General features: G+C 44.6%; 1 protein-coding gene across 2 annotated transcripts in view; it reads right to left on the reverse strand.

The window, feature by feature from the left end:
- Positions 1-10219: 10219 nt before the first annotated feature.
- The window catches only part of slc12a4 (solute carrier family 12 member 4), a 75572-nt gene continuing 72607 nt past the window's right edge, over positions 10220-13184 (reverse strand). For both annotated transcript variants that reach the window (XM_078400370.1, XM_078400371.1), the window contains exon 24: positions 10220-11286. In XM_078400370.1, the coding sequence (XP_078256496.1) occupies positions 11195-11286 (92 nt within the window). In that variant the 3' untranslated portion in view covers positions 10220-11194. The remainder of the gene's footprint in view (positions 11287-13184) is intronic.

Consider the following 13184-nt stretch of genomic DNA (forward strand, 5'->3'; position numbering starts at 1 on the left):
CTAAAGGTCTGTAATGAGGCGGATGGGAGTTCAGAACCACTCTGGCAGATGAGAGGGCCGTTCAGTTGCTTGACAACAGTACCACAATGCAAAGCCAAAGTTAAATTATTTTATTTCGAAAATAACTTCATACTTGATCATTAAAGATATCGATAACTGACGGTCAAAGATGCTCCTCCTTTCAATCTTAACTTATTTCTTAAACGCACTTGAACCAATTTTCTTCCTCTGTCCTTACGAAACTCTCAACTTTAATTTCAAATTGCAATACAGCTCTTTTAAGCAGAAGAGAATATATCTTCACCAATAGCACTGTGTGACTGGACGGCATTTCTACCAGATTTACAGAGAGGATCGCAACAGGGCAACAAAATATTTGGGATTCCATCAGCAACAATATCTAGCATTCATTTTTTTTTGAAAAGGGAGGTTAATAAAATAGAATTAAATGTAATACAATATTGGTTGAGCAAGCAATGTAAATCCAAAGTTGAGATTTGTTGCCTTATTGGAAAAGAAAATGAAAGAGTCAGTGAAATGTTCTGTTGTCCATTATTCTGTGTGTTCCTGGACTTGATGTCCTGCAGTTATATTGTTTCCCTTGTATAATAACATTTGAGGAAATGTGTACTGTGACCTCATATTCAGTTTCATCATTTTCAAGCTTATCTATTAGTTCTTACATTTGCCACAATAAAAAAAAAAATTGCAAGGATGGGTGTATTAGCAACTTCATTTCTTGAAACAGTGTCAAGTGTTTGTGTTTAAATCAATCTTTCAAATAATCGTACATAATGTACGCTTCAGATCAGTCTGAAGAAGGGTCTCAACCCGAAACGTCACCCATTCCTTCCCTCCAGAGATGCTGCCTGACCCGCTGAGTTGCTCCAGCATTTTGTGCCTACCTATAATGTACAGTGGGTTTATGAAATGTTTAATGTAACTAACGAGGATAGGGCAGTGGATGTTGACCACGTGGATTTCAGTAAGGCAGGAGAGCACGTATACACAGAGTCTTTGACCCAGAGTAGGGGGATCATGAACTAGAGGACATAGGTTAAGTCAAGAGTCAGGAGTGTTAGATTTTTAGATTTAGAGATACAGTGCGGAAACAGGCCCTTCGGCCCACCGGGTCCGCGTCGCCCAGCGATCCCCGCACACTAACACTATCCTACACACACTAGGGACAATTATTTTTTACATTTGCCCAGCCAATTAACCTACATACCTGTACGTCTTTGGAGTGTGGGAGGAAACCGAAGATCTTGGAGAAAACCCACACAGGTCACGGGGAGAACGTACAAACTCCGTACAGACGGCGCCCGTAGTCAGGATCAAACCTGAGTCTCCGGCGCTGCATTCGCTGTAAGGCAGCAACTCTACCGCTGCGCCACCGTGCCGAGTTTTATTGTCATGTGTCCCAGATAGAACAATGAAATTGTTACCTGCAGCAGCACAACAGAATATGTAAACACAGTGCACTGTAAACCATGTAATAAACGAGAGAGAAAAACAAGTTCAGTGTGTGTATGTTATACACATACTCACAAATACACATATATAGACAGACCCGTAAGGCCAGAGGGGAAAGATTTAGTAGGAACCTGAGGGGCATCTTTTTCACACCAAGGGTGCTGTGTTTATGGAACAAAGGAGTTAGATGAAGCATTTAACATTTAAAACAAAATTGGACAAGTACATAGATAAGAAAGGTTCAGAAGGAAATGGGCCAAATGCGGGCAGGTGGGAGGAGTATAGATGGGGCATCTTGGACAGCATGGGCAAGTTGGGCTGAAGGGCCTGTTTCCATGCTGTAAGATCCGATGATTTTATAAAATGCTGATCCAGAAGATTGATACGTGACACTGTGCAGGAGTATGATGTTAAGCGCGTGCTCAGAGCAGTGAATCCCAGGAAAGCTGCAGGCCCCGATGGTGTGACGGGCAGAGTGCTGAGGGAATGTGCAGACCAATTATCTGAGGTCTTCACAAAAATCTTCAACCTGTCCCTTTTAAAATCCACCATCCCTCCCTGCCTGAAGTCCGCCACAATCATCCCACTGCCGAAAAAGTCTGTCATCAGCGGCCTTAACACTGGTAGCACTCACACCGGTCATCACAAAGTGCTTCGAGAGACTGGTCCTGCAGCACATCAAAGCCAGCCTCTCACCCACCTTCGATCCACACCAGTTTGCCTACAGAGCAAATAGGTCTACAGGGGATGCCATCGACACTGCTCTTCACACTGCACTGACCCACCTTGAACACCAGGGGAGCTATGTGAGGATGCTCTTCCTCGACTTCAGCTCTGCCTTTAACACGGTCATCCCGAGCAGACTGGTCACCAAACTTTCTGACCTTGGATTTTCCCAAACCATCTGCCAATGGATCAAGGACTTCCTGACCAACTGCCCCCAGACCGTCAAAATAGGCCCTCACCTCTCCTCCACCATTACACTGAGCACCGGCTCACCACAGGGCTGTGTTGAGCCCCATCCTTTACTCCCTCTACACTCACGACTGCGCCCCCACCCATCCCACCAACACCATCATCAAGTTCGCGGATGACACGACTGTGGTTGGACTCATCTCAGGAGGAGTTGAGACAGCCTATAGGGATGAAATCCAAAGGCTGGCAGCATGGTGTTCAGTGAACAATCTTATCCTGAACTCCTCCAAAACAAAGGAACTTATAATTAACTTCAGGAAAACCAGTGTAGAATACGATCCACTCTACATCAATGGGGTCTGTGTGGAAAGGGTACCCGCTTTCAGGTTCCTGGGTACGCACATCGCAGAGGATCTTACCTGGTCTACCAACACCATCACCACAGTGAAGAAGGCACAGCAGAGACTCCACTTCCTGAGGATCCTCAGGAAAACCAACCTGCAGGAGAAGCACATGATGTCCTTCTATCGCTGCTCCATCGAGAGTGTGCTGGCATACTGTATAACCACATGGTATGCCAGCTGCTCAGAAAAGGACAGGAAGGCCCTTCAGAGGGTCATCACGACGGCCCAGAAGATCATCGGCTGCTCACTGCCCTCCCTGGAGCACCTGTTCAGCCTACGCTGCCTCAGTAGAGCAGGCAAAATAATAAAAGATCCATCCCACCCCGGCCACCGTCTGTTTGTTCATCTGCCCTCTGGTCGACGTTTCAATAGACAATAGACAATAGACAATAGACAATAGGTGCAGGAGTAGGCCATTCAGCCCTTCGAGCCAGCACCGCCATTCAATGCGATCATGGCTGATCACTCTCAATCAGTACCCCGTTCCTGCCTTCTCCCCATACCCCCTCACTCCGCTATCCTTAAGAGCTCTATCCAGCTCTCTCTTGAAAGCATCCAACGAACTGGCCTCCACTGCCCTCTGAGGCAGAGAATTCCACACCTTCACCACTCTCTGACTGAAAAAGTTCTTCCTCATCTCCGTTCTAAATGGCCTACCCCTTATTCTCAAACTGTGGCCCCTTGTTCTGGACTCCCCCAACATTGGGAACATGTTATCTGCCTCTAATGTGTCCAATCCCCTAATTATCTTATATGTTTCAATAAGATCCCCCCTCATCCTTCTAAATTCCAGTGTATACAAGCCCAATCGCTCCAGCCTTTCAACATACGACAGTCCCGCCATTCCGGGAATTAACCTAGTGAACCTACGCTGCACGCCCTCCATAGCAAGAACATCCTTCCTCAAATTTGGAGACCAAAACTGCACACAGTACTCCAGGTGCGGTCTCACCAGGGCCCGGTACAACTGTAGAAGGACCTCTTTGCTCCTATACTCAACTCCTCTTGTTACGAAGGCCAACATTCCATTGGCTTTCTTCACTGCCTGCTGAACCTGCATGCTTCCTTTCATTGACTGATGCACTAGGACACCCAGATCTCGTTGAACTCCCCCTCCTCCTAACTTGACACCATTCAGATAATAATCTGCCTTTCTATTCTTACTTCCAAAGTGAATAACCTCACACTTATCTACATTAAACTGCATCTGCCATGTATCCGCCCACTCACACAACCTGTCCAAGTCACCCTGCAGCCTTATTGCATCTTCCTCACAATTCACACTACCCCCCAACTTAGTATCATCTGCAAATTTGCTAATGGTACTTTTAATCCCTTCGTCTAAGTCATTAATGTATATCGTAAATAGCTGGGGTCCCAGCACCGAACCTTGCGGTACCCCACTGGTCACTGCCTGCCATTCCGAAAGGGACCCATTTATCCCCACTCTTTGCTTTCTGTCTGTCAACCAATTTTCTATCCATGTCAGTACCCTACCCCCAATACCATGTGCCCTAATTTTGCCCACTAATCTCCTATGTCAGGTCGATCAAATCCCGAACAAACAGACTTAAGAACAGTTTTTACCCCAGGGCCATACGAGAACTGAACACTACCTTCTGCACTAGGCAACACTGTTAAAAAATCTTTTGTACTTAATATAATTGTATTTATTTGTTTTTGCATTTATTGCATATATGTTTGTACGCACCGTCAGGATTGGCTATTTTTTAATTTCGTTGTACTCGTTGCAATGACAATAAATGAATATTATTCAGGTAGTTTGGATTGAGAATTGGATTACCCATGGAAGACAGAGGGTAGTCATTATGGCTGCAGGTCTATGACCAGTGGTGTTCTGCATGGATCTATGAGTGGACCTATGCTGCATATAAATGACAAACAGATGGGTTTGTTAAAAAGTTTGCAAATGACCCAAAAACCGGTGGAGTTGTAGACGGTGAAGGAGATTGTCAAATGAGACAGCAGGATGTATATCAGCTACAGACATGGGCGGAGAAATGGTGGATGGAAATTAATCCGAGTAAATGTGAGCTTTGTACTTTACAGGTCAAATCAATGGGAGAGTATCCAGGTCTCTGTGAAGGCAGTTAGATCATGCTTGTTTTCTATTTATGCTATTAATTAATCTATCTTCTTCTGAATGCTGTGAGCATTTCGACACAGCATTTTGTAATCTTGACATTTTAACCATTTTTCTTGTTTTGGCCCCATTTCCCATTTGCCTTTGTTCCTGCTATTTATTTCACTTCCTGCTTTTCAAACTTCCCCTTCCAGCTTTGTTTCTCTCCTTCCTGAATTCACCTGCAGGTTCCCATGCCACTGCCAAGCGAGTCCCTGGCAAATCCACCTCCAAGGATTTTGGTCCCACTTCTGCTGAGGTGGACCCCATTCACATCGTACAGGTCCCACCTGCTGAGATATATCAGAAATTTATAAATCCCCATTCCTACACCATCTCTCTGATCACACACGTTGGCGAGGCCGCATTTAGCATATTGTGTTCAGTTCTGGGCACCAAGTTATAGGAAAGATGTTGTCAAACTGGAAAGGGTACAGAGCAGAATTACGAGGATGTTGCCAAGACTAGAGGGTCTCAGCTACAGGGAGAGATTGAGTAGGCTGGGTCTTTATTCCTTGGAGTGCAGGAGGATGAGGGGTGATCTTACAGAGGTGTATAAAATCATGAGAGGAATAGATCGGGTAGATGCACAGAGTCTTTTGCCCAGAGTAGGTGAATCGAGGACCAGAGGACATAGGTTGAAGGTTAGGGGGAAAGATTTACTAAGAATCTGAGGGTAACTTTTTCACACAAAGGGTGGTGGGTGTATGGAACGAGCAGCCAGAGGAGGTGGTTGAGGCTGGGACTATCCCTACATTTAACAAACAGTTAGACAGGTACATGGATAGGACAGGTTTGGAGGGATATGGTCAAAATGCGGGCAGGTGGGACTAGTGTAGATGGGACATGATGGCCGGTGTGTGTAAGTTGGGCCGAAGGGCCTGTTTCCACTCTGTATCACTCTATGACTCTTAAGTCTGAGACACAAGATGTGGAGAAGAATGAGAACTGGGCTACAGGACTAGTGTGTCTGAAAATAAGCATCAGCACCCAGAATTGATTACATATGCTCAGTGAGATGACCAAAACTGATACCTTTACACCTCTCGTCAGTAACTTTATGCTTGTAGATCCAAACTGTCCGAAGAAGGGTAATAGACAATAGACAATAGACAATAGGTGCAGGAGTAGGCCATTCAGCCCTTCGAGCCAGCACCGCCATTCAATGCGATCATGGCTGATCACTCTCAATCAGTACCCCGTTCCTGCCTTCTCCCCATACCCCCTCACTCCGCTATCCTTAAGAGCTCTATCCAGCTCTCTCTTGAAAGCATCCAACGAACTGGTCTCCACTGCCTTCTGAGGCAGAGAATTCCACACCTTCACCACTCTCTGACTGAAAAAGTTCTTCCTCATCTCCGTTCTAAATGGCCTACCCCTTATTCTTAAACTGTGGCCCCTTGTTCTGGACTCCCCCAACATTGGGGACATGTTTCCTGCCTCTAATGTGTCCAATCCCCTAATTATCTTATATGTTTCAATAAGATCCCCCCTCATCCTTCTAAATTCCAGTGTATACAAGCCTAATTGCTCCAGCCTTTCAACATACGACAGTCCCGCCATTCCGGGAATTAACCTAGTGAACCTACGCTGCACGCCCTCAATAGCAAGAATATCCTTCCTCAAATTTGGAGACCAAAACTGCACACAGTACTCCAGGTGCGGTCTCACCAGGGCCCGGTACAACTGTAGAAGGACCTCTTTGCTCCTATACTCAACTCCTCTTGTTATGAAGGCCAACATTCCATTGGCTTTCTTCACTGCCTGCTGTACCTGCATGCTTCCTTTCAGTGACTGATGCACTAGGACACCCAGATCTCGTTGAACATCCCCTCTTCCTAACTTGACACCATTCAGATAATAATCTGCCTTCCTATTCTTACTTCCAAAGTGAATAACCTCACATTTATCTACATTAAACTGCATCTGCCATGTATCCGCCCACTCACACAACCTGTCCAATGACCCGAAACATCACCCATTCCTTCTCTCCAGCGATGCTGCCTATCCCGCTGAGTTACTCCAGCACTTTGTGTCTACCTTCAAACTTTTCCCTCTATCTCTGCAATCAGGTTTAAATCAGACGTGGTACATTCTAAACCCAAGTTGACTTATTCACAAAACATTCACAATGACTCATCCCTTCCACTGGAAAGACTCTTGTGTCTCACTACTCATCTATCCTGGTCCAATCCTTTATCCGTTGATGTTTGCCATCGCATTTACTTTATTTGTGTTCATAACCTTCAACGTTTCACATCCTCTACCTTCTCAGGTAGTACATCCTTGCCAACCTCAGTTGTCTCACAGCAACAGAATAAATCAACTTTAAGCACTAACGTGATTTCAAAGAAAATTGGCCTCCACTGCCTTCCTTAGGCAGAGAATTCCACAGATTCACAACTCTCTGACTGAAAAAGTTTTTCCTCATCTCCGTTCTAAATGGCCTACCCCTTATTCTTAAACTGTGGCCCCTGGTTCTGGACTCCCCCAACATTGGGAACATGTTTCCTGCCTCTAAAGTGTCCAACCCCTTAATAATCTTATATGTTTCGATAAGATCCCCTCTCATCCTTCTAAATTCCAGTGTATACAAGCCTAGTAATGGAGACCAGTTTTCAGTGTTGATAGCCACTGTGTGTTAGAGTGATAAACACCTTATCAACAACTAGAAAGTGTTCCTGAGCTACTATCTACCTTACTGGAAAGCCTCGGATTATATTTAATCGGACTTTACCTTGCAGTAAACGTTATTCCCTTTATCGTGCCTCTATACAATGTAGGTGGCTCAGCTGTAATCACGTATCGTCTTTCCGCTGACTGGTTAGCGCACAAAAGCTTTTCACTGTGTCTCAGTACCTGTGACAATAAACTAAACTAGAAAACTAAAAGCAAAATTAACCTTCCAACCAAAGGATATGCAAATAAATAACAGAACGGGTAGCCAGCACAACATTGAGCTGAACTGGAAGCAGTGGATTATTGTGTTTGCAGGGCTAATTTAACTTGTGTTTTTAAAAAAAAAAGTCATTAAAATTAATAAATTATTAAAAAAAATGCTGACTGAATACCACTCCAGCTGCACAAGCAGCTTATATAAATGCCGTAACTACTGAGCACGCTGCTGGTGATAGGTTGGAATGAGAACACTCATTAGAGAATTTAAAAACTAAAATGTGCAATTATCAGTGTGGACAGAAATATTCACATGGAGACCAGTTTACTTTCAGAACAATCTCTCTTTATTACAAATTGGCCAATTTAGGAGACACGTGGCCTTGGACAGAGGCTCTCCCATCCCACGGCCAGTGCTCTCAGATACAAACCACACATCGCTTTTTCTGCTACCCCTCATCTACATTTCTCTGCCCTTTGAGTCCGTGGAGTGGTTGCTAGGCAGTGTCCAGTGTGGAGTGGTTGCTAGGCAGTGTGGAGTGGTTGCTAGGCAGTCCAGTGTGGAGTGGTTGCTAGGCAGTGTCCAGTGTGGAGTGGTTGCTAGGCAGTGTGGAGCAGTTGCTAGGCAGTGTCCAGTGTGGAGCGGTTGCTAGGCAGTGTGGAGCGGTTGCTAGGCAGTGTCCAGTGTGGAGCGGTTGCTAGGCAGTGTCCAGTGTGGAGTGGTTGCTAGGCAGTGTGGAGTGGTTGCTAGGCAGTGTCCAGTGTGGAGTGGTTGCTAGGCAGTGTCCAGTGTGGTGTGGTTGCTAGGCAGTGTCCAGTATGGAGTGGTTGCTAGGCAATGCCCAGTGTGGAGTGGTTGCTAGGGAGTGTCCAGTGTGGAGTGGTTGCTAGGCAGTGTCCAGTGTGGAGTGGTTGCTAGGCAGTGTCCACTGTGGAGTGGTTGCTAGGCAGTGTCCAGCAGTTGCTAGGCAGTGTCCAGTGTGGTGTGGTTGCTAGGCAGTGTCCAGTGTGGAGTGGTTGCTAGGCAGTGTCCAGTGTGGAGTGGTTGCTAGGCAGTGTCCAGTGTGGAGTGGTTGCTAGGGAGTGTCCAGTGTGGAGTGGTTGCTAGGCAGTGTCCAGTGTGGAGTGGTTGCTAGGCAGTGTCCACTGTGGAGTGGTTGCTAGGCAGTGTCCAGCAGTTGCTAGGCAGTGTCCAGTGTGGTGTGGTTGCTAGGCAGTGTCCAGTGTGGAGTGGTTGCTAGGCAGTGTCCAGTGTGGAGTGGTTGCTAGGCAGTGTCCAGTGTGGAGTGGTTGCTAGGCAGTGTCCAGTGTGGTGTGGTTGCTAGGCAGTGTCCAGTGTGGAGTGGTTGCTAGGCAGTGTCCAGGCCGGCCTCACATAAGGTAGCTTGATTTGCGACTGGTCGCCGAGACTGGTGCAATCCAGTTTTAAGGTTTCAGAGAGGCTCCTCATCCAGGTTTGATGATCATCTTGCACCCTAAACCTATTGATAGACACAAAATGCTGGAGCAAGGCAGCGGGTCAAGCAGACTGGAGAAAAGTAGGGCGACATTCCGGGTCAGAACCCTCCTTCAGATGGAATATTTTCCTCCAGAGATGATGCCTGACCAGCTGAGTTACTCCAGCACATTGTGGCTCTTTTTGGAGTAAGCCAGCACCTGCAGTGCCTTCCTACACACTTTAACCCATTGTCTGCCTTGACCGATTGTGTCCCTTTACAGTCAAGTTGCACCAGAGGCTGGTATATTTCAATGAACGGTGTTGCAACACCTCAGCAGTGTAGGACTTCCAGCTGTAGAGCACAGTGGGACAGGTCAATAGACAATAGGTGCAGGAGTAGGCCATCCGGCCCTTTGAGCCAGCACCACCTTTCAATGTGATCATGGCTGATCATTCTCAATCAGTACCCCGTTCCTGCCTTCTCCCCATACCCCCTGACTCCGTTATCCTTAAGAGCTCTATCTAGCTCTCTCTTGAATGCATTTCTGGAGAAAATGAATCGGTGATGTTACGGGTCGAGACCCTTCATTCAAATGGAGAGTGAGAAATATTGGATTCTCAGTCTGAAGATGGGTCTCGACCCAAAACATCACCTACTCCTTTTCTCCCGATATGCTGCCTGACTCGCTGAGTTACTGCAGCATTTTGTGTCCATCTTCGGTGTAAACCCACATCTGCAGTTCCTTCCTACACAGTGGAACAGGTTGTAGCTGTGAAAGTAACATGCTGTGCTCTTGCAGTTTAAACAATACATCAGCATTAGTGATTGAAAAACACAAAATCATGTAAAGTTTATTGCGTGGCTTGTGATTTTGAAATTGAATCTCGAGTTAGTTATCTGCCCCAGTGAAGTTTTAACACAGAAACAAAGTTTGTTTTATACAGTTCTTTATTGAGAAAAATATCATTTCTGATGACTATTTACTTTTAATATGACAAACACAAGCACATTATGGTGACAAAACAGCTCCAAATACTAGAATAATTTTACAGCTGTATCTTGTAAAAAGTTTTAAACTGAACATTTAGCAGCTCCCCTCTGTGTGCATGTGCAAGCTGACCATCACTGGCCACAGCAGCCTCGGCCTCTGCTCACGTGGGTGCAGTATATACCTACTTCAAAGTACAGTCTGCCAACTGATGGTCCTAATTACTTTCACTCTAATCTGCAGGAAAAGACAGCACTTTCTACCTTGGACAGCACTGAAAAATAATAAATACTAAATAAATAAGTTTGTCTTTGCCCAATACAGCTTCCCAAACCTTGGGCGATACATCTGGAGAGTTTGGATCCCAGTAATTTCATAATTAGCGTCTACCATGAAAAAGACTCAAAAGCCATTCATGATTAAACAAAGAAACTGGTTGAAATATTTTTAAATCCATGTTATGCGATGGAGGGGATGTGGTGTTGGATTGACCACCAGATGTATCACTGTGTACAAAGTATAAAGTGTTTAAAGAGCTGCCTTACAGTCAAACTACTATTGCTGCTCATTTATAGAATTGTATTCTTAGCTGAAAAACACAAGCAGTGCAAAGCTCAATACAGACATCTATTCAAAGCCAAATTCCAAACTTATGTTAGGAGAGGTAAAGGGTATTGTATACTCTTTACTAAAAGTTCTCCTTTCACATATACAATCATCCACTTCAATGTAGTATTGTATATTTAAATTGCACTTAGGAGCTCTAGACTGTGATATTAGACATTGTTTAAAAAAAAGCTTCATATAACAAACACTGAGCTTGGAATATGACCCATGGGATACATTGTCTGAGAAATGTTGATCCAAATACACAAGTTTTTGGAATGCTTTCTGTGGTCACGTTTTCATCACATAGGTCTTTAGAAAGTAGTCATGTTCAGGAGTAAATCGTGATGACTTCACAGCCACCGCCTCGTACCAGCAGTACTCTCTCCAGCCCTTCTGTAAGGACCTCAAGAAATTCCATATCTAAAATCAACACGTCAAGGAAACTGGAAAATACAATGTCTTTAAATAGCCTTTCAGATGTTGGTTGAATGCTACATAAATGGGAAATCCAGTACCAATAGGCAACCAAGGTGAGGGAGACAATATTAACATTTTTGGAATCCAAATAGCATGATTAACTGGACAATTATATTAAAATAAATTCCCCATTTTGAGGTCTATCACTCTTTCAATAGATACAGTTTAGAGTTTAGAGATACAACGCAGAAACAGACCCTTCGGCCGACCGAGTTTGCGCCTACCAGCAGTCCTTGTACACTAATGCTATCCTGCACACTAGGGACAATTTTACATGTATTCGAAGCCAATTAACCCACGAACCTGTACATCTTTGGAGTGTGGGAGGAAGCCGGAGATCCTAGACAAAACCCATGCGGTCACAGGGAATACGTACAAACTCCGTACCGATAAGCACCCTTTAGTCAGGATCGAGCTCGGGTCTCTGGCGCTGTAATTCAGCGACTCTACTGCCACGCCATTGTGCCGCCCACAATTGAACATACCATTGAATATTATTAGCCATCTATATATTGAAAATCCTACATCTTCGAGCAATTAGCTTTAAGCAATTGAACTTTTCACTGCATCTCAGTATAGGTGACAATAATAAACTGTCAAAGAGACTGCATAGATGATGATGTTGTTATAATACAGATCAGAGATAAGTACATTGAAAAACGAGAATGGAAAAAGGTACTGTTAACATAAAGGAAAAACAAAGGCAAGATTAATGTCAAGGATATACCTGGAATTTACAGGCTAGTCACTTAATGGCTGATGGCGAAGAAGCTTTCAAACCTTGTAATCTTGGGGAAAATGATTAACCACTTGCACCTATTGAAGGAGAAGCACTATAGCTTCTGACGAACCCCAACAGCTGCTGACGACCTTCTACCGCTGCACCATAGAGAGCATCCTAACGCATGGCATTCCTGTGTGGTATCTCAGCTGCACGGAGGCAGAGAGGAGAGCTCTTCAGCGGGTAGTCAATACTACCATCGGAACACAGCTACCAGCCTTGGAGGGCATCGACAACACACGATGCCTCAGAAAAGCCACCAGCATTCACAAAGACTCCTCACACCCCTGCAATAGTCTGTTCGAAATTCTACCATTGGGCAGACGCTACAAGGCCTTCTACGCCCGCACCTCCAGACTCAGGAACAGCTTCATCCCCAGGGCCATAGCTGCTATGAACTGGTCCTGCTGAATCGGATGGTCACATCGCACAGTGATCCGGCACAGATCTACTTGCACTCTATTCTGTTTTAAAACTGTTTCTAATTTTGTTTCACTGGGTTGTCTAAATTTATACTGATTAGCTAATTAATTTATTGCATCGTATGGAAGTCGCATTCCCAATCTCGTTGTACCCTGTACAATGACAATAAAGATATATTGTATTATATTGTATTGTATTGTATACGTTTATTAAATGCAAATCATTCTGGACTAAATGCATTTGAAATGTTTCTGACGAGGCTGAAGGGAGATGAAAGCAGTCCAGTCGATGGGTGTATAAACTTGCTGAAGATGTCGTATAAAATACCATCTATTAGGCATATTACAAAAACTGAAGCTGAAGGGGGGCAAAGGCTAAAAGCAGCCCGGATACATAATTCGTGAAGCGGTGGGGAAATAGTTGTGGTGAATTACTGGCTTTTGATTGCACGGTGCTGTGATTCCCAGTGGTTTCGATGTACATGACATATAATGGCTCGAAATCTGAATTAATGAAAATACTAAGAGCAATAATGAAAATACTAAGAGCAATTAAGTAAATTATAGGAAACCTGATGGAACTAGCATTACATATCAATTAAAATCAATACAGAAAAGAGAAGAATGAGTGGCAAAGC

The sequence above is a fragment of the Rhinoraja longicauda genome, chromosome 6 (assembly GCF_053455715.1).
Source record: "Rhinoraja longicauda isolate Sanriku21f chromosome 6, sRhiLon1.1, whole genome shotgun sequence".
Taxonomy (NCBI): Eukaryota; Metazoa; Chordata; class Chondrichthyes; order Rajiformes; family Arhynchobatidae; genus Rhinoraja; species Rhinoraja longicauda.